Source organism: Cyprinus carpio, chromosome B6 (assembly GCF_018340385.1).
Source record: "Cyprinus carpio isolate SPL01 chromosome B6, ASM1834038v1, whole genome shotgun sequence".
NCBI lineage: Eukaryota > Metazoa > Chordata > Actinopteri > Cypriniformes > Cyprinidae > Cyprinus > Cyprinus carpio.
In genome coordinates, this window is record NC_056602.1 from 27,133,737 (window position 1) to 27,155,765 (window position 22,029).

The 22,029-nt window shown below is 35.2% G+C and overlaps 2 protein-coding genes across 2 annotated transcripts in view; one reads left to right on the plus strand and one right to left on the minus strand.

Annotated features, from left to right (window-relative positions):
* Positions 1-16,791, plus strand: part of LOC109052264 (ubiquitin-like modifier-activating enzyme 1) — a 39,242-nt gene extending 22,451 nt beyond the window's left edge. Inside the window, exons 23-25 of the mRNA XM_042726565.1 lie at positions 14,226-14,327; positions 14,990-15,081; positions 16,277-16,791. Coding sequence (XP_042582499.1) covers positions 14,226-14,327; positions 14,990-15,081; positions 16,277-16,409 — 327 coding nt within the window. The 3' untranslated portion in view covers positions 16,410-16,791. The remainder of the gene's footprint in view (positions 1-14,225; positions 14,328-14,989; positions 15,082-16,276) is intronic.
* A 1,278-nt stretch (positions 16,792-18,069) lies between these two features.
* On the minus strand, positions 18,070-22,007 carry LOC109052246 (PAK4-inhibitor inka2). Its single transcript, XM_019069707.2, has 3 exons — positions 21,867-22,007; positions 21,714-21,769; positions 18,070-19,037 (listed from the first exon to the last, which is right to left on the minus strand). The coding sequence occupies exons 2-3, from the start codon at positions 21,714-21,716 to the stop codon at positions 18,165-18,167; spliced, it is 876 nt and encodes a 291-aa protein (XP_018925252.1). The 5' UTR covers positions 21,717-21,769; positions 21,867-22,007; the 3' UTR covers positions 18,070-18,164.
* Positions 22,008-22,029: the final 22 nt, after the last annotated feature.

The window sequence follows — 22,029 nt, forward strand, 5'->3', positions numbered from 1 at the left end:
GAATCTATCGCTATTTATCTATTGCTCTGTCACTTCTTTGAAAAACAGTGACCAAATATGAAAACTAGAGTCTGAACCCTTTCCATTGATATATAGTTTGTCAAGATTACTTTATGTTTAGACCAAGATATTGTTAAACTATGTGTAATAGCAAACATCCCACAGATGCAGGGGAGGGGCAGTCAAAAATAGTTGTTAAAAACATTTTTATAACTCATAAATTCAGATATTCATTCTTTGTAATGTGTGAAAAGTATTTATATTAAAAGTTAATTGATTGTACTTGATTGTATGTTTTTTTTTTTCATATAATTTTTGTGGAATAACATTGAATCCAATATGGGTCAATTTGACCCGGACGATACAGGAAGTCACCTGTTTTTGAAGAGTACATGAGGGTTAATATTCAATTTTTTTAAAACCTTTGTTTAGACTGTGGTGGTGAAACGGTAGTCACCATACAGAGCTTTGTCTGCTGTGTATTAAATTGAGCTGTGGAAATATCTATTAGTCTCCTTTCCAGCCACGCAGCATCCAATTGGAACATTTCATGGATTTAGAGAAAAGAAACACATAAAAAGAGAGACAGATTTGACTGCTTGGTAATGCATAACAGTCATTTGCTTGCTAAAATTAACTTTTAAGTCACATGGTCGCAAGAAGGAAAAAAAGCAGAATTATGGAAATTTGACAGGTCACAGACTAAGAGGTTTCTTCTATATATAAAAAAGATACACTTGTGAAACTGTCAAAAGAAATCTAGTCTGAGGAAAGACAGATATGCTTGTAGCTTCCTGTTTTCTACCAAGGACATCCTTTTTAAAAGCCTCCACTATTTTTACACTCTTAAGACGAGTTTCAGAGAACTTGTTTATCAATCCTTGTGTCATGAGAATGACCTGGTTTAGTGTTACAGACCTTGTTTTGGGATTATATAAACATGTCTTTTATAAAACTGATAGTCACAGTGGGAGTTATTTATCTTTCTTTACATTTCAACTGTAGTTTCTATCTAATAACATAAAGAAGCCCACATTTATTGTGGATAACCATCCATTTACTGCACTTTAGTGCACTGACTATGATGCATCAGTATTTTACCATGGTGTTTTTGTTTCCCAGCATGCAGCATTCTACTATATGCCCAGTGTTACAATGGGAAAATGTGCCTTTATCTGAAGTGAGACCCTAGTGCTCTGCCTGCTGGGGTTATTGCTGTGGCAGCTTCAGGTCCTTATTAGCAGCCTCGCAAGGCCTTTTATGAGAGTCTGTCGGTCGTAACCCTGCAGAAAAGACCAGCATGTGTTTTCTTTTAGATGCTGGTCATCATCATGGGATGCTGGTGTGCTTGAGTCTCCATCAATCACTTGTGTGAGTCTGGTTCCTCTGAAGGTCTTTCCCTCCACTACCTGAGCACTTTTTGTCCGTGTCACGGTCACTTTTTGCTTGCTTACTGGAACTTCAAGGCTCAGATTTTTGTAGGTTTTGTATGGATGTCACTTCAGATCTGTTTAAACATGATGTTTTGTACCATCCTTTGATGTTGTCCTGGATGCATGCATATGCACGACTGTTTACAATATAAATGACTACCTCAAAAGTTGGTTTGATCACATGGTTAAACAGGGACTGAAGGTTTGAAAAGTTGTCAGTCTTTATAGGGTTAATCGGTACTTATAATTTAAAGAAAATGGACCTTCATGTTTGAACATGCTTCTGATAATAAAACCATTTCTGGCAGCTTGAGTTTTCACCTGTAGGTGTTAATGTCAGGGTCCTCAGCGGTGAGGCAAACATCTGGCAGTGCTTGTAACGCTTTCGATAATTATAATTCAAGCCTTTCTCTCTCTTTATAGCCACAGTTAATACATTTTTGTCCGGTTAAGTCATCTTATGATGTTCATGGCTTATAGGGATTCAGTACCATATCACTACAAATCAAAAGATTTTTTAATGTTTTTAAAAGAAGAAGAAGAAACAAACAGTTTAAGAAATTACAATTTAAATAAATAATTTATATTTGAGTGTATTTTAAAATTGAAAGTATTCCTGTGATGCAAAGCTGAATTTCCAGCATCAGTACTCCAGTCTTCATTGTCACATCAGAAATCATTCTAATGTGCTGATTTGCTGCTCAATAAATATTTTATATTATTATTATTAATGTTAAAAACAGTTGTCCTGCTTAATATTTTTCTATTGAACTTACATAATGGATTAGTTGTGTCTGCTGGTCTTGAAGACCAAATGGACTTGATATCATACCATAAGCTATGAGGTGAGAGCATTTATTTGGATATGACATGTGTGCCACCTTATTCGTCCATTTCTGAATTACGACTGGTTGCAAAGAGAGAGAACTACAGAGGAGAAGAGTGAAGAGGCAGAAAGTGAACCCTGCAGAAATGACAGCTATTTCCTGCCATCGCAGGAAACTCCTCTATTAGAACCAGATTTTCTTGAGCTCCATTGCGGCTGCCTTTTTATTCCTTTAATCATTCACAGCTTCTTAGAGAGAGACCAAGTTAGAAAGAAGGAGGCTGTGGGGGAGAAATAGAGGTTTCAAACCCCATCTGCTCAATCCCAAAGCTTCTTCTCACTTCTTTGTTCTCAAGCATTCTCTTTATGATGGAGTTTCAAAACATTGAGTCTTTACATGTTTATTCATTCACTCTTTTTTCCTTCTGTGTTTACTGTAGAGTGCACTCACTTGCATAATCTGCACTGACAATAGAGTTGAGCTGTGTATACTTTCATCAGTGAGCATTTGGTCTTAGTTAAAGCTTCGCCTTGTTAACGATGCACAAACACAACATCCTAACCACTTTACATGATGACATCTTGATGAAGTGTTAAGGAGGATGATGCACATGTTTAATGTATTGTTAAATTTGAGGTCATACACAATTTAAAGATAAGAACTGAGCATGAAATAGACTTGTTAATGCTTCCCATAATGTATACTGCAGTTCTTTTGGAGTGATATTGAATAAATTTTAGACTTTTCATTTGTCTGTTTCAAATAAAAGCTGTTCTTTTAAACTTCTTATTCATCGAAAATGTCATCAAAATATGAAAGAGCACAACTGTTTTCAACATTGATAGTAAGAAATGTTTCTTGAGCAGCAAATCAGCATATTAGAATGATTTCTGAAGGATCATGTGACACTGAAGACTGGAGTAATTATGCTGAAATTCAGCTTTGCATCACATGAATAAATTACATTTTAAAGTATATTAAAATAGAAAACAGTTATTTTAACTCAGAATAATATTTTACAATTTTAATGATTTTCAGTATTTTTGATAAATAAAGGCAGCCTTGTGAGCAAATGAGGTTTAATTACAGTAACTCTGTGAACGTCTCAATGCTGCATTTTGGAAGTGCTGTTGTTCAACAGTTCATCTGTTGATGAATTGTTAAATTTACACCTCTAGCACTCTCCTACTTAAAAAGAATATATTAAAGTTGTTAAAAGTATCGCCATCAGTTTTCTAGCTTTATTCTTTAACTGCTTTACCCTTGAGTCTTTCTTCTTCTCTGATCTTCAAAACTTTTTTATTACAATCTTATGGTTGAGTGAACACAGAAATCCCTCTGGTTTTCATTCAAACAAAATGGTAATTTTTCATAGACATGCACCAGAATATTTGCCAAAAATTGTGTGTGGCCGTTTAAAGTAATTGCCTTGAAAGTAACAGATTATGTCATACTTTCCATATGTCTGCATGGTGGAATCATTAAGCCGTACTTCATGCGGCACATATAGTAGAGTCATGCATTGTGTCATGGCTTGCCATCACAAGACCACACCAAGAGGCTTAAATCCTATGAAGGATTCCTACTGCCTAGAAATGGAAAGATAGTTGGATAGATGCATAGCAGTTATTATTTTAGGCTATTGTTGTGGTATCAGCTATTTCACTTTGGTCAGGCAGTCAAATGTCTTGAAGATGGTGTCCTTTTGTCTAAGTGAACAGTTCTTGACAAGATTAAGCTGCAAAGTGCACCAGACTTTGTCGAAATATGCCCATCACCAGTGATCCCAATAGTCTTGACTCTGAACTTTTTCTCCCAGCAATGATTTTGCGTTGGTAGTTGGGATCAATCAGACCACAGGCCACGTTATTTTCATTACCCACAGTGTTGAGTGCAGGAAAGACGAGCTTTCCCATAATTCTCCCTCCATGTGCAGCAGTGCCTCTGAAATCGGTCTTTAAATTAGATGGGAAAGTTCTGGTTTGGATTAGCTAATCTTAGACTAAGAAACCATGTGTGTACCTGATGGAAAACGCTGAGAGAATACTAGAGAAATAGATTAATCATGAAATTGATGCATAATCCTTGTCCAGTTGCATGTTTTACAGATTCCAAGCAATATACGGTACACTTTGTTGACTTCAAGAGAAATATGTCTTTAGAAAGACATACAGAACTACCACATTTTGCTATAATGTTTTTGTGTGTATTTTTGCTGTTTATTGTTTTTATTCTGTTTAAGTCTTTTATTGATTTTTCCGAACATTTCTGCTGTATGCATATAAACTGACAGTCACCACTGATAAGCTACTACTAAATATTGTAGAAACTTCATTTTCTGTAAAGTTGCTTTGTAATGATTTTTATCATAAAAAGCGCTATACAAATAAACTTGAATTGAATTGAATACATTGATAAAATAATGCACAATAAGGCCATGAATGTGTGTTAAGAAAGTAAATAGGGAATGTGTACACAACATCCCCAAATTATGTCTTTATTTGTCTGTAAAATCAACAGTTTTAATCAGAGTTTCAAAATCCAGACTGTTTTGTTGCAGGGCGGCATGGTTGTTGTTTTATCAGTGGAATTTGGTGATAATGCCTTATGAGAAGAACATAAACAAGCTGTTTAGTCTGCTGGCGTTTGTTTGTGTCTATGATGCTCATCAACGCAGCAATGCAATGCCATGTGCTAAACATAGAGGAATTTGGCCATAAAACAGACACATGAAAACACTTATTCAATTAAGATGCTTTCCATGCAAACATGTCCCCCAAAAATCCAAGCTAGACCGTAAAAGCCACAGTATGCTTAATTGGCAAGGCTGGTCTGTAAAAACACCAGAACTGAGTTCAATATCACACTTCTCACTAGATAAAGTCTCTTTAACATGTGATGTGCTCAGCAATGGAATATATGGTGTTTCAAAAGTGCTGCTCGCTATATGAAATGTGAATCTGCCTATACTTGCATAATGATTAAAAGACTGTGAGCAGCTGGTTTGGTTGGCTTTTTTCTTTGAAGACTTTGTGCAAATTACAAACCATCTTTGATTGGTTTGGCATGCTTTATAATGAAGGATTCTGTAGCACTCAGGATTTTACTTTCATTCCTACAGGGCAAATATCTCAAGCTACTGAGTGCTCTGTTGCTGCAGCACGCCTGCACAGCATGCAAAAGAGGGTACCCAAGAGGGTAAATCTGACCTTATCAGAGCCTTAGTACTCAGTTTGTGATTTTTTGTGACTTTTTTTGTCCAAAGCGACTTTTTTCCACTAAAGAGAATGACTGCCTACTCATGTTATGCATAAAAATTTACCATTAGTGATCACTGGAAATGCATTTGAAACATATTAATGCATATAAACGTCCCGTAAGCACTGGTAGTGGTGTCTTGAAACAAATTTTTTGCACAGTCACATCTAGATGAATGCTCTGGCCATAAATGAAAAGACATTATCTTACAGAGTAATCAGATGAGGAAATGGAGAGTGTTTCCTTGCCGTGCAAAAACACTAATTCTGTCTGATAACTGGAATTCTTTGGAATGCTCTGGACGATACATTTTTATTGATCATGAATCTGACGCATAAACCTTGTCCAAATGATATGCTTTGGAGATCCCAAGAAATATATGGTGCACTTTATTGACTTGAAGTCAAATACTTTTTCTGCATATGCACTGATGAATAATCATGTTGTCAGTATAATGTGGTTGTAATGTCTTATAAGGGGAAAGTACACAGTCTGTTCAGTCATAACAGACTCTGAATATTAGATTTAATTATTTATTACTTAATCTTTTTTCCTTCAAAATCATCTTTCCAGAAAGCATGTTTCACATGTTGTTGAGAGCTGCATGTGTTTTAATGGCACTCAAACTGACTGCTAACTTGCATAGATATGTATTCATGGCAGCTGCTCTCTCTCACAGATGGAATAAACCATGTGTTGCTTCGTCTGTTATTCAGCCCTAGTTCTCTACCCATGCATATACAGCTGGAAAGATCACATCATTTTAATTTCGGAACATGGGAAGTGTCATTTACAGTCTATGTACGCATTTAAACAGAGTCTCTTCATAAACGAAACATCAACAGCATGGAAAGCAGAACTGTAACTTGTGAAAGAGGGAAGCATAACTCAAGTGTGCTGTTCCTGAAGTTCCTACTTATAGTTTATCTCAAAATATGTGTGTCAGTTACACTGATAGATAGGTCAGGAATCCATGTAAACAAGCAAATGTTTCGATCAAGGTTGAATTTCATTGACCTTTCTATTCAAGTCATGGTAATACCATGATACTTTTTGTTAATGTTAGCATCTGCTCTGCAAAAATTGCAGAAGTCTCCCCAAAACAAAAATGCATGGCAGCTGGATTTTTATTGTCTAATCTTGATATACAAACGTCATTCTATTAGCCTTAGGCATGAAAACATCACGGCTGACCCTTGTGTTGTCCGCATGAGTCCAGACACCTCCAGGCCTCACCAGATATTTCCTGTCTGTTTGCCTACTCTCCTCACCATCCTCTGCTTTCACTCAGCCATATCAGTTGAGGGCAAACATTAGCGCCATTTTGTATAATTATGGCCTCTGTGCCATTTAAACCAATTACGTAGGTATGCATCATGAGTTTTTCCCTTCTGTTCCAGTAATGCTCTTACATTTTTCATCTGCACTTTTGTCACAGTTTTAGACTTTATATGTTAGAACTAGTATGGTTGTACTGTTTAGCGGTTGTTATACAAAAATATTTGAGCTCAGAATTCCGCAACTGACCAATTAGAATCAAGTATTGTTTGTTTTTATATGATTTTTATAAAACAAGGTGATTATAGTAAAATGTACCATGGTAATTTAAATAGTACACTGAAAATAACTTTCATTCAGAAATTACCAGTTAATTTCACAAACAGTTACAAAGAATTAAATGTTGAATTAAATGTTAAATTTTAAAGTAGAAAGGCTGTAAATAGTATTTTCTTGTAAAACACTCCAATAACCTTTGAAAAATTATTATCCAAATATATCCAAAAACAATTTCCACTCAGAAAGTCCTAGTAAATTTCACAAACAATTACAAAGAAACAGCAACACACTGAATTAAAAACTAATTAATTTTCTACTTCAAAATGTTTTATTTATAATTTCAAAAAATGTATATTTTTAAATGCATTCCATGGTACTTCCAAGAATACCAGCAATACTTTTTGCTGCTTTTTGTGAAATATAAAAATATACTGATATTACCAACACTGTACCATGGTTTTTGTTTTGTTTTTTGTTTTGTTTTTCAAAAGGAAACACTATTTATTCACGCATCTGTGATTCCAGATGCCCTTGTTGTGCCCATGTGTGACCAGTCTAGTACAATCCTATTACATTTCATAACACAATGACACCGCTGACCCCTGAACTGGCTAATAGAAGCCAATCAATGATATTGATGTACAGAGAAACAATTATTGATCACAATCAGCAGGCTATTCAGATGTATTTATTGCACTGGCGAGTCGAACAAGGAAAAACTGTAAAAACACACTGAACTGAAAGCGTGTTGTCTTGTACTTATGTGACAATAGTGATTAGCCTTCTGAATTTATGGGACCAGTGATTACACCAAGGACAATTATACCCTTTCAGCACAGGCCTACATAGGCTTTATTTACCGCTGCTGTGATGTGTGTGTGTGTGTGTGTGTGTGTGTGTGTGTGTGTGTGTGTGTGTGTGTGCGTGTGTCAGTCAAAGGGACACTCAAACAAAATGCACCATTTGTAAGAAACAAACTCTATTGACTGACTCCTTCTGGCACGAGCCGTCAGTCAGGTGGGGAGCGCCTCATTGGCAGGACAATGAGCCAGACTTCTGTTTACTCTTTAACACGTCAATGGGCCTTTTGTAGGAAGGGCTATAGTTGGAGTGTAAGTGTCAAACCCTCTGGAGACTGCCTGCCATGCTGTCACCCCTCTCCATCCTTTGTTACCCCGCTCTGTTCCAGAAGGGGATATGCATGAGTTTAAGGAGATTAAAGGGAGATATTCAGCCTGGAAGGCTGTGGTATCTGATTTTGCTGTATACAGTGGCCCACAAAGTATTTAAAATGGTCTAAATGTCATTGTACTAAATGACGTTCTAGCTTTTTCTAACTAACTTTGCTTTTCTTCATTATTTTTGCTCAATGTCTTTCAATCAATTAGTATTTTGGTGACTTATATTGGATGTATGAAGGTTTTATAAAATATTTTGTTTGAAAACTGAGCTTATGGCACCTACAACCTTTAACATAAATGCAGTTGCTTTGATATTTTGTGATCCAGTGCAATGATGTTCATACATCTGTAAGTGTGACTTAAGTGGCCAAGTACTTTTTGAGGCCATTGTTTGTGTTAAAATGCATCACTCTGACATCTTGTTTCTTCTTGTGGTCAAACATCAAGAAAGGTCCTTCAGAAGAGTTTTGGTGATGGCCATCTGTCCCTCAGTTTTTCTCCCCAGGGGACTTCTGTAAGACAGATCAATAATCATTTCCTAACGACAGACACACTTTCAGCTGTCTCACTTTTTCTGAAACTCCTTCAGGAAAGCGATCAGTCTTGTTTTTGTTGATGAAAGCGAATTGAACTAACCAAAAACAATTGAGCAAATGGTAACTAACTTAATGTTTAAACAAAAAGCATTGATTTACTGTAGAATTTTACACACTTTTCTGCATTGATGTTTAGTATAAATGTGAATGCATCACAGCATGCAATAACGTTCAAAAGTTTGGGATCAGTTTTTTTTTTTTTTTTTTTTTTTTTTGTCTGTTATGTTCACCAAGCCTTCATTTATTTGATTAAAATGCACTATATATGCACCAAAATCAGTAATATTGTGATACATTATTACATTTTAAAATAACAGTTTTCTATTTTTTTTTTATTTTTTTCTGTGATGGTGAAGCTGAATTTTCAGCATCATTACTCCAGTCTTCAGTGTCACATGATCCTTCAGAAATCATTCTGAGGCTTTTTACAGGCTTGCTGCTTAATATTTTTGAGGAAATTGTGATACATTTTTAGGATTCTTTGATGAATAGAAATATAAAAGAACAGCGTTTATTTGAAATAGGCATCATTTGCAACACTATATGAATGTCTTCCTAAATAAAAGTTTTAATTTCTTTCAACATCTGAACAGTAGTGATGTGATATACATATATATATAAATGCCCCTGCAATTTTGCATATACACATTTGCATGCAAGTCAGTGTAGCTATTAGCAGACAAAAGCATGTATACAGCATAGACCATGCAAAATATTTTTTCACCTTTAACTTCGAAAACAAAAACAATGAAAAGATTCCAGCCAGTTCTCAATCTCTGCCCATAATGTGTTTTTCAGCTGTGTTTTGGCTGAGCATTGTGTATCAGCTGGCTGCCATATTTTGCCCTTCAGGCTACATATTGACTTTTGGAGACACCAGTTACGTCAAAGGACTCATTTCATGGCTAGAATCCCCTTTTGCATGACGTTAAAGAAGTGCCATGGACGAATCAGCTGATCATTTTTATACTGCAGCAACAGAGTTAAACAGCTCCAGAGGAAATGGATTGTTCATGTTCTTCTGTTTGTTCGAGGCCATGTGTTTCCTCGGTTATGCCTTTCAGCTTACACACTGGACTTTTGTGGGTGATTCAACACACTGAAGTTTGGACTTTCAAAGATCATCATAAGACAAATTGTAATTTCCATAACATCCCACAGATCACCATTAGTACACTTGGAAAGATGATTGTATGCTTATCTACTCAAAAATGAACAGATGCAAGGTTTGCACCGCCAGACTACCATGATGAAGTTTAATTTTTCATCTTATTCTGGCCAAGAACTGTCCACTTAGAAAGTAAGGACCTGTCTGACTGACTTGAAAGGTGGCCAGTCAGTTAATTTTTACGGCATGTTTTAAAGTGCTTTAAAGGCAGGTTTATCTGAAATATTTGATACCACAATAATAACTGATTCAAAAGGCTATTCTATACTCTTCTTTCGGCACTGAACACCTTGAGTGTCTAGGGGTTGAAAAGGACTAAAAACAATTTCAGCTGTATAGGTTATGAGAATGAGTCCATTATTGGCGATGATTCTTTCTACCCTGAACCTTAGAGGACGTGAGCCATTCCATTTTTATTCCACATGCAGGAAGGGGTGACTTATCATGCTGCACCCTTTGCGTCAAGTTTCCTGTCTCTGAGAATCAACCATTGTGTTGCAGGCCACATCAAGCAGTCACTCAACAATTGCTAGCAAGCCTCTACTCATTTCTTAGTCATTTGTCCACCGCTAGATATAAGCTCTTTTGTAAGTACTCCCTTTAACATTTCGCACGTGCTGGAGTCACTCATATTTTCTAGTTGGTAAATGCATTCATAATGCAATCCTCAAAACATGTTGTTGAACAGTTGTGTGTTCCTTCAAATTTTTCTCTATGGCATGAGCACTACAGAGACACATGTTGAGTGGGGAAAAAGCCCAGTTTACAATGCAGCCTGTGATAGAGTTTATGAAGAACAGATGAGAATGTTGGCAGAGCTCCATTCTGAGAGTGATGACCTCACGTTTGGCCCAGAATTTCATAGTTTCATCCTCCATGGACTTTAGCAACAGAACAGCACTCTGTGAAAGATCTACTGCATTTCAAAAATAAAAACTAACAGGAACCGTTGGAATGTATTAATGATATTGTTTTAAAGCCATTTTACACAGAGCAACGCCTTAAAACCCCAAGTAAGCAAACAAGTGGTGATGGTATGAAGAACCAAGATTCAACAATTCTCTTCTGTTTTATATTTTGTTTGTCTCTCCATTTAAAACATTATTTGTGATTTTAGAGCTTGACATTTTGGAGCCTTCATTCTGTTTCATTGTATTTTAAACAAGTGACTGAGACATTCAAATAATGCCCCTTGTTTGAACACAAGAGATTGTACAGTGTTGTACAGTATATGTTAAAACTTTGTTATATGTTTAAAGTATGTTAAAGTCTGTTTAGATCACATACTGTACACTATTTTTGAGGTCAGTAAGATTTTTTAAGAAGTCTATTCTGCTCACAAAGGCTGCATTTATTCGATCAAAAATTCAGTACAAAAAGTAATGTTGTGAAATATTATTTAAATTTGAATATGTTAAAAATTTAATTTATCCATGTGATGCAAAGAGTTTTCAGCATCATTACTCTAGTCTTCAGAGTCACATGATCCTTCACAAATCTGATTTGCTGCTCAAGAAACATTTCCGATTATAATCAATGCTGAAAATAGTTGTGCTGCTTTATATTTTTGTGGAAACCATCACATTTTTTTAAGAATACTTTGATAAACAGTAAGCTAAAAAAAAGCATTTATTTGAAATAGAAATTAACTTTATTAACGTCTTTACTATCACTATCAATGTGTCACTGCTGAATAAAAGTATAAATTGGATTTTTTTAATTTCATAATTTAATTACATTTTTCTACTGATCGTTAATGCAAATGGATAGAGCATTTTGCAGACAAAAGCGTTTACACCATAGTCTATGCGTCATATTTTTTCCAACATTAACTTAATATTATAATAAAATAAAAAGATCCCAGCCAAGTCCCAATCTCTTGTGCCCATAATGTGTTGATCAGTGGTGTTTTGACTTCAGACTTTTGTATGGTAGTGGAGATGAGTCAAGCATTAAGACGTGTGACACCGCAACACAGATACAATCAAGTTATGGGATTATGAAGGTTTATGGCAGAAACACTTGTATCTGAGGAGGCTTTCTACTGGCTTAGACGTCTTCAAATAGGATTTGCATCTTTCCCAAAGACTAACGGGTTTCCACATTACTATGCTTATTTTTAACCCTCCCACTGAGAGGCTAACCCTGTCAATATACCCTTTCATTTGTGGTTAGATTGACCCCTACTTTCTTAGTTAAGAATCCTTAACATGCATTGTATTGTATATGGTGTCTTTATTCATTTCAACCTTGATATTAACCATAGAAGTTGTCAAAGATGACAGATGCCATGCAGGAATATCACAGATATCAGCACACGAACAGTGTGAGGGAAAGTCTAACTTCTAAAAGTGAAGTTATGGCCGCAGATTGGGTGGAGTACATATATCTGGTGAATGCACTGCAATGTGGTCGGTGTCGGCACAGCATGACAAATTGATTGGTTTTCAAATTACTGTGGCTGAAAACATTTGCTAGCCGTGCTATTAACAGGACTGAGTAGGGAACTTGACCCCTGCACCACTTTGGACAGTGATATCTGCCCTGGCAACATTTCTGAAGACTAGAATTATTCCATTATATCAAATACTGCAAATATTTTTGATAATACTGGGTTAGATAACTTTGTATTACACTACCATTCAAAAGTTTGAGGTCAGTAATGTTATTTTTTTTTTAAGAAATAACTTGAAATTCAGCAAAAAATGCATTAAATTGATTAAAAGTGACAGTAATTTACAATGTTTGTTAATGTTACAGTAGATTTGGAATACTACTATTTCAAATACATTCTGTTCTTTTGAACTTACTTGAATTAAAAAACAGTTATTTTTACTTGTAAAAATATTTCACAATATTACTGTTGTACTGTATTTCTGATCAAATGCAGCATTGGTGAGCATAAGACATTTATTTTAAAAATATATATTAAATAAAATTAAATAAATGATTAGCTTATTATGATGAGCCCACGAAGAACAGCTTCCTTAAACAAATGAAATCCATGTATTTCACACACAGGTACGAAGTCCAGCTGAAATAACTGATTTGCATGTCTACAGCAGACAGGTGTTGTGTATTAGGTTGGTGGTAAAACGAACTAACCCAGAGGACAATTTTATTGCTCATTGGTAGCTCTGGAGATGTAATCAATTCTAAATAATTTTTCATTTTAGGACAAAATTAAATTAAATTCAGATGAGTCACTTGCTCATACAGTAAAAGTACAGAGTCACAAAAGTTATCAAAGATCCTTTGCTCCTGGAGGAATGTGTGACCTGGGTTTGGGATCTGTATTTAGTGCTGCACTTGATCACATGAAAGCAGTCTATTTTTAGCTGAAGGTTTATGCATACTTCTACATGCAGTATGTTTGAAATGTTGTCAGCAAGATCAAGTCAAGACATGGATCTGTTTTATTGGGCAGGACTGAACTTCGTCTTTCCATAGCCGTCATAAAATCTTTTTACATTTTCATGCATTGCACCTCAGGCAAACTTTTTGAACTTTTGCCAAAATGTTTTTTTAAGTAATAAATAAAAAGGTTATTGGAGTATGTTGTACTAACAAATACTAGTTCAGTGTTTCTTCAAAGTGTCATGTTCAATTCAATCTGTGACTTGCTCTTTCTTTGTAATTATTTGTGAAATTTACTAGCAATTTCTATATTCAAATTGTGTCTACACCAATTTTTTGATGCTTAGAATAATTAAAACTTGTGCAAATGGACATGAAATTTACTGTAATGTAGGTGCCTCAGGAATAGTATTAGTAGTCTTTTTATGCAAGTCAGTTCATGTGAGATGCAACATTTTTTTGTCAAGATCCTTCAGTGAGGAAAGACCAAACCTGCTTGCAAACCTTACATTGTAATCTCATATTTATAATGAAATCGGACAAAATATATATATATTTTTTTTTACGTTCATTGCTTTTTGTTTATCCTGTCTATGGTGTTATATGACCTCTGACCTGATCTGTATTTGACGTCCAAGACATGAGCTGCAAATGTGTCAGCAGGGTTAACAAGATCTATATCAGCCGTTAACGCCACATCCATGTAGTTCATGCAGACTCGGTCAGCTGAGTGAACTAGAGGTAGTATGCATGGGAGAACTAGCGTATACTCTTAACTGAGAGTGCAGATGAGTGTTAATGTTTGTTAAGCATGTGTTTTAGAGCCGGTGTGTCGTGTCTGTCGGCAGGTCGCAGGGCAGCGGTACTCTCTCTGGGACGACTTCCTGGTGCAGGGCCGGCGTGAGGGTCAAAAGGAAATGACCTTGGAGGAACTGCTGAAACACATTAAGGTTAAAGCACACACGCTGTCAACATCAGACACTTAAAAGACATCAGACACCATTCACACTCAGTCTCACACCAGTTTTTGAAATCTTCTTTGTCTTTTCTTTGGAACTGATTTTGTGCCACATAAATACATGCTCCAGCATTTAAAAGTTTGGGGTCGGTAAGATTTTTTAATGTTTTTGAAAGAAGTCTTTTATGCTCAACAAGGCTGCATTTATTTTAATAAATATTATTACCATTTAAAATAGATGTTTTCTATTTGAATATATTTTAAAATGTAATTTATTCCTATGATCAAAGCTGAATTTTCAGCATCATTACTCCAGTCTTCAGTGTCACATGATCTTTCAGAAATCATTCTGATATGCTGATTTGCTGCTCAAGAAATAAAAAATTAAGTACTTTTGTGGAAACCATGATACGTTCTTTTTTTAAGATTGTTTTCTTGGCCAAATTTAATGCATCCTTGCTGAATAAAAGTATTGATTTCTTAAATAAAATAAAAAAATCTGACCAATCCCGAACTTTTGAAGAGCAGTGCATGTAGGAAATTGGTTAACTAAAAATCAGACAGTCTAGATGAAAACACACAATGAGTGACATGTTTGCGGGCACACAGAATGTCTGTTGAATTAGTTGAATTAATAATTCTTTCTCATTTCAGGAAAACCATAAGTTGAGCATCACTGGCTTGTATTATGGTACTGCTGTACTGTACAGTGATCTCTCGGATCATACTGATCGCCTGAAGCTAAGGTGTGTATGCCGACATACAGCTGTTTTTCTGGGAAATATTCCACACTGCATTGTGTGTATGTTATATTGAATGTTTACCTGCATAATATTAACCTGAATTCAAGAGCAATATGTCCTTAGATCTGTCTAGACTGAAAGATTTCGAGACATTTGTCCCCTAGTGTTTATTTTGGGATAATGGCTTTAAAAAGCTTTGGGATAAAGGCTTTCCAGCATAACAGTCATTTGAAGCCACATGCCTTCATTAACCCCTTACTGCCCTCTGCATGCATGTGTGCATCTAACATCAGTCTGCTGAGAGATCTCAAGGTTATTCACGGGTTCTTCCTGTTGGAACTAAAATTAGTCTCAGAGGACAAATTAACAGAGAGAAAAAAATTTATGTATTACCCCGTGTCAAGTGCCGCTCCTTCCTGCCATTTCTTCATATACATTTCTAAAAAAACATTTGACATGATGCAGAAGCATGTAAAAATGCTCCAAAGTTTGGTACAACATAAAAGTTATACTTGTAGTAATATTTTAATATTTTATTGTATTTTGATCAAATAAATGCAGCCATCTTTTGACCCGTAGTGTATATTTTGCACAGTATACAAATATTCTGCACTAAATATACATCATATACTGTACTACATTTGATAGAATGTGCAGTATACAGCCAGAGGAATATTATTCATATACTGTACTACATTTGGTAGAATGTGTTGTTTACTGTTTGATCATTTTTTGATTTGTGAAGGATATTACTAAAATTTTATTTTAAAATGCTTTTTTTTTTATTTTTTGATTGCTAATAGATATTTTCACACACAAATGAAAATATTTTTTTGTATGTTTTTTTAATTCATTTTTTTTTGTAGTTTGTATTTCATGTAATTTTTTTTTCTAAATAGTATGCACTATAGTTACTGTGCTGTAAGCAAGTACTTCAATCTCAACATAGCTGATGTTACTTACTTAGGCATAACAGTGACCTTCCTGTTCTTCTATAATTGTGAGCGAGTCCATACCACACCCTTACATAAATAAACACTCTCTACATTAATTCACAGCAACTTTTCTTATGTAACAGTATCTTATGTAAAAAAGTACACTGAAGATAATGCTGGTTATAAAGCTTTGGTTCTTAATGGATTTAGTCTAAAAAGAGAAGTGGTATTTTTACTCAGTGATGAACTTCTTGTTTATGCAGCATAACTGATTTGGTGCGCACTGCAACTAAGCGTGAGATTCCAGATCACCAGCAGATGTTGGAGATCATTCCCTCATTTGAAGAGGATGAGGACTGCCAGACCGTCCCGCCCATCAGATACCTGCTCATGTGATGCTGGAGACCAGAGCCTTACGTTTACGAACGAATTATCACCTTAATAAGATGTCATTGATTCTAGACTTATATGCAGAACAGTCATAAAATCATGTGAATTTGAACACTGCAAAAAATAATAAACATGGAACTGTAGATTTAAGTTGATTCTTAAAACAAATAAAAAACATTGCCTACAAAACAAAATAAACGATCTTAAATACATTCTGGTAAGACGTTACAAAAAGGTCTCTTTTAACATTCACGTATTAATTACACTGGTAAAAAAAAGGAAAGAAAAAGAATCAGTAAGAAATGTTTAGCAAATTTCACATAATTCCAAAGAAACAGCAAGTAATTGTGAATTAAACATTAAAAACTGAAATTGTATTTTCTTGTAAGACACTCCAATAATCTTGGTTTTATTTAAAACTAAAATTATTAAAAATCTTTATTTTAAAAAAAAAAGGGGGAACTGTTACATTTATTGGTCTTTCTAGTTAATCAAAATAAAGCTGCAGTTCAGTGTATAATGCTTTAATGTTAACACACAACTTTTGATTTTAAATCTGGATTAGTAAATATTGAAATTAATAAATGCTATAGAAGTATTTTTAATTTATTTAGTTAGTTTTTGTTAAGTAATTTTTGTTAATGAATGATTATTTATTGGTGTAGTGTACACTAAAAAAAAGTCTCAAGTAAACGTATCTTGCCAACTAGAAAACAAGACAAGTACTGATTAAGATCAGAATATTTTGCAGTGTAAAACTTGAACTGTAAAGATTTTTGTGAAGGATCTCATTATTTTACTGTCTGTAAGTGAAGTATCTTTGTTAATTCTTTTAAACATGGTGATGTGTCCTGTATCAATATGACCCCTGTGGTTTGTTCATTCCCACCCTCATCCCTTTGTTAAGCACTGTATGCAGTCCTGACCACCCACCCCTCACCTCACGATTAACATGAATGAAGACACTTCCAGAGCAGAGCCAGAGACCCAAATGAGCTGCATCTGCTTCAGTTAATTAATTTAATCACCTTTAGACACATTTGTGTGCGTTCAGTCCTAATCACATTACAGCAGTGGATCTCATTCACAAAAAGACTTGACAGCTGGGTCTTTTTCTTTCTATTGTATTTGGTTACAAGCTTTCAAACTCTAAAGTAAAATTCTTAATATTAAAAAAAAAAAAAGTACTGACTCAAAATCTCATATCATTCTGTAGTGAAGTCTTTGAAGGGTGCATTCCATATTTGAGTCACTTCATTACTGACTTTTAGAAATTAAGTATAATATTTGCACAGTATATGAGCTGTTTGGTGGTGTGTTGCAACTAGGAGCGATTGCACAACTCTAAGATACTTCTAGTTATACACATAAAATAGAAATGTTCAAGTAATTTGATTGCAGTTGAATGGAGTTGGTCAAACTTAGGCGAGCCAAACAAATTGAACATTGGTTAGAATAAAAAAAAAATATATATATATATGGGCAATTATGAACTGTAAGACTTGTTTAATAAGTGTATTGAAAATGTGATTTTTTTTTTTCTTATTTCAATTGCAGCTGATTTATAAAAGCAACCAGCCTTGTGATTTTTGGTTTAAACTATATATTTTAAAGGCGCAACTCTGCTTTTTAATGCCATTTTCACATGAAATCCTCAGTCAAGAGATTTTATATAAAAAGCATTTATTACAATATTTATTAATAGATAGAACAATATTAGACATTCTCAAAAGTAAACTCCAGTCCATTTTCATAAACACATCAGATGTATCCAATAATGTCATTGCATATGATAGGCTGTCGACTCCCCGTCTTCATGACAGCGCTGAACTGATAAAAGTCTGGTCCCAATTGGTGCAAACTTGTGTGGGACTGGTGAAAGAACGGTTTGGGGGCTTGAAATCCCACGGGACAAGACATGCGTTTAGTGCAAGCCTTTCTCTCCTCAACTCCCTTTGACATGCCCGCTAATTTCCGCCGCATGTTGACCAGAAAGTCTTTGGCTATTTTGCGGCTGGCGTTCGGCTTGAGTTCTGCAGAATCTGGGCACTCTGGAAGATCCATCCAGTTCTTAATAAGATCTGCAAAGCTGTTGTCCCCGAGAACCAACGGTTGCCTGTTACGGCCTCTAGTTAACAAAGACGTGGTCCAGTCCGTTGGGTCACTTGCCTCAAATGACGTCCAGCGCTCCAGGCATGCGTCTGATGTGGATTTGGGTCGGATTCGGTTGGTGCGGACGCACGCTGACGATGAAACACGCACGTTCCTCGTACGCCTCAACACCACACCCTCGTCCTGCCATGATGCTTCAGAGTATCCCGAATCAAAGTCCAGGCTTTTCACGCTGCTCGGGGAGCCTTGAGGTAGACGGCCATCACCAGCTTCCTCATCCTCCTCTTCCTCCAGCGGACTGGCCAGGCAGCAGGCCGAATCGTAGGTGCTGGCGTCGCTGACATCAGAGATCCGCAGGCGACTGAGCTGCTCCCGCTGTTGCACCCTTTTTTGACCGGCTCTAGTCGCGTACGAGCATTTTGATTGGTCGACGGGTTCTCGTATCTGCTTCAGATCCTGCAGAGACCTCATCATGTAGCGCATCTGGTCCCGGAAACAGTCACCTGAACTGCGAACGCACAGCTGGAGAAGAAAAAAAAAAAAAAAAAAAAAAAAAAAAGAGGTTAGTGTATTGACTACACGATCATCAGGCTACGTCATCCATAAGGGCTCTGTTTGTTAATGTTTAAATTAAATTTAGTTAATGTTTTGGTATTTTCTTCTTGTGTTTTGACAATATTTTCAGTTATATTTTTGTTTAAGTTTTAGTAACTGTTGCGTTTTGTCAATATTTTGAGTTAGATTTTTTTTTTTTGTTAAGTTTGTTATTCCATTGAGTTTTTTCAATATTTTGAATTAGTTTTTTAATTTGAAAGTTTTATTAGTTTTGTTGTTTAGTCAATATTTTTAATTACATTTTTTACTATTTATTTGTTAAAGTTTGTTATTTTGTGTTTCAGTATTTACAATTAGATTTTTTGTTTTCAATTAAATTTTAATGTTTTTGTCAATATTTTAAATGTGATTAAGTTTACGGTTTAGTAATTTTTTTTAAAACAATGAGAATTTTTATATATATAATATATATAATATATATATATATATATATATATATATATATATATATCTATATATATAAAAATCTGCACTGCGGTACCTTTTCATAAGGACAATATGAGCTTGTCCCTCAAAAATGTTCTAATTAAAAACTGTGAATCCATTGCTAGACTGAGGTGTCCAGGAACTATAATAGCCTTGGAAAACAATCCATGGACCAGGCCAATCAAACAGGCCATAAAGTTGACTGATTTTCCCCTCAGATGAAAGCAGTCCAGGGTTTTCCACAGTTTAATCCAGCAGCATTAATCAACATCATGAGTGGGAGAGAAACAAACACACAATCCATTTGGCAGAGTCTCAGGGGAGAAGAGTCAGGGCATGATGCATGCAGATACATCCGCACCGGCTGTGGGAACGGGAAAAAAGAGGAGTCCCTTCCTGCACCGCTTCTTGAGGTGGGAGAAGTGCAGCCTTTCTTCCAGTTCATGATTAAATGCACGGATTGTTGTGGTCAAAAAGGATATGATGTCATTTTTTGGGACAATGCTGCACTGTTTTGGTTGAAACGGGGATCAGACTAATTGTGTACATTAGTCTATTTGGGAGGGTTAAATACAAGAAAAAAAAAAAAAAAAAAAAAAACCTTTACAGTAATGCACTTATGCATTGCTGATGTAATTCCCAATAAATAGATATTTAACAGAACAGTAGTGTCATTCCTATAATTAAAAAAGAAAAGAAATAAAATAAAAAAATAAAAAACCCCTGATACATTAAAATATAGAAGTTGTATACAAATTATATAAAGTGATGAAAAAGTTAAATAAAATAAATTCTATTTTAATATCATTGAGATGCTATTATATATTTGTAGTGGTTTCATATTTTTGTATTTTCCGTTTTCATTTTAATAACGTTAATAAAATTTGGTGGGTTTTTTTCTCTTTTTATTAAATGTCTATTAATTTTGTATTGATTTGCACTTCAGTTTTTGCTTTAGTTGTTTTAGCAAATCAAGTTAAACTAAATGAAAATGAGAAGAACACTTATATTTCAAATAAAATCTTATTTCCAGTGGGGTTTTTTTATTATTATTATTTTTATTTATTTATTTATATTTTATTATAACAACAACAACAACAACTCTCCAGAATGTCTTGCACCTTCCTTAATTCTAACAAAAACAACAAAATTCCTCTTGATCAGGCTTGGCAATATCGAAAGATATAGATATTTTCAGAAGTATAATGAAAGTAGATTCAATCTTTCTAAGGTCCACACCTCTGAACCAGAAAGTCCCTGTTTTCCAGCAATAACATCCCTCTTACTCTCAGGTGATTTACTTTACTTTCACATCCAGCACTGCTGTAGCCGTTAAGCATTTGGACTTTTTGGGAATGCTTTGTGAAAAAAAAAAAAAAAAAAAAAAAAAAACCCTGAATGTGTGCAGAGCTATAGGTATAATAACATGATGTTATCACAGCTGTGAGAACTTAGCCATTTGATTCTAAGCTGCAAGTGTGTGTGTGTGTGTGTGTGTGTGTGTGTGTGTGTGTGTGTGTGTGTGTTTGAAAAGCCAGCGGTTGCCAGAGGCCATGAAAAATGCATAGAGCTGGGTGGTGGTTAACCTCCATCACTACAGAAATCCTACATTTCATTTAACAATTACAGTCCAAGAGAGTTTATAAAGCCTGAGGGAAGCACAAAAGGCATCAGTGCATTTATTGTGCATATATTGCATTAATATTGGAGTTAAAACTATAGGAATATTAATGCAGCATATGAACAAATTACTTCAAGATTCCACATGCAGCTTTTCAGTCTCTAAACTGACATTTAAGTGGAAGTGCACAAAGAACAGCATCTTACAGTTCGGGTCCCAAACCCACACTATGTTAATGTTTTGCAAAGGTTGCTGCAAACTGTCCTCTCAGAGACAGAAGTGAACGGACTTCTCAAAACAACATGCTGATGAATTTTTGCTAGCTCAAGTATACAGTTAATAAAATAAAAACCTCGAATAATGAACAGTTAGTAATGATTTCATATTCCGTATACACTACTGTTAGTTCAATATGACTATGTTCGTTGTTAAATTGCACGAATTAGTCTAAAGACACAACCCTTGTTAGACATATTATCTTTTTAGACAATAATATCGTCTCCAGATGAATAAGCAAGCAAAGTAAAAACACTTACCATGTTTATTTTTCGTTTGCGGAGTTAGTCCACCTTGAAACGGTTTCCCGTTTCCCCTGTAAAAAAAAAACAAAACAAATGTTGCATAAATATTGTATTTAAATAATGCACATTTGTGCGTTTATGCAACCTGAGACACTTTGAAGCACTTACCAACTGTACACAAAAAAATATCCAAGAGTTATAAAGCTGTCCAGAACAATACACAACCTCCTGCCGCTCGTGTTTCAGTCAATGCGCGTTTGGATTGAGCGCTGAGCGCTTTTGACTGCGCCGTCAGATTCCTGTCAGGACGATCTCAGCCAATCAGCGACAC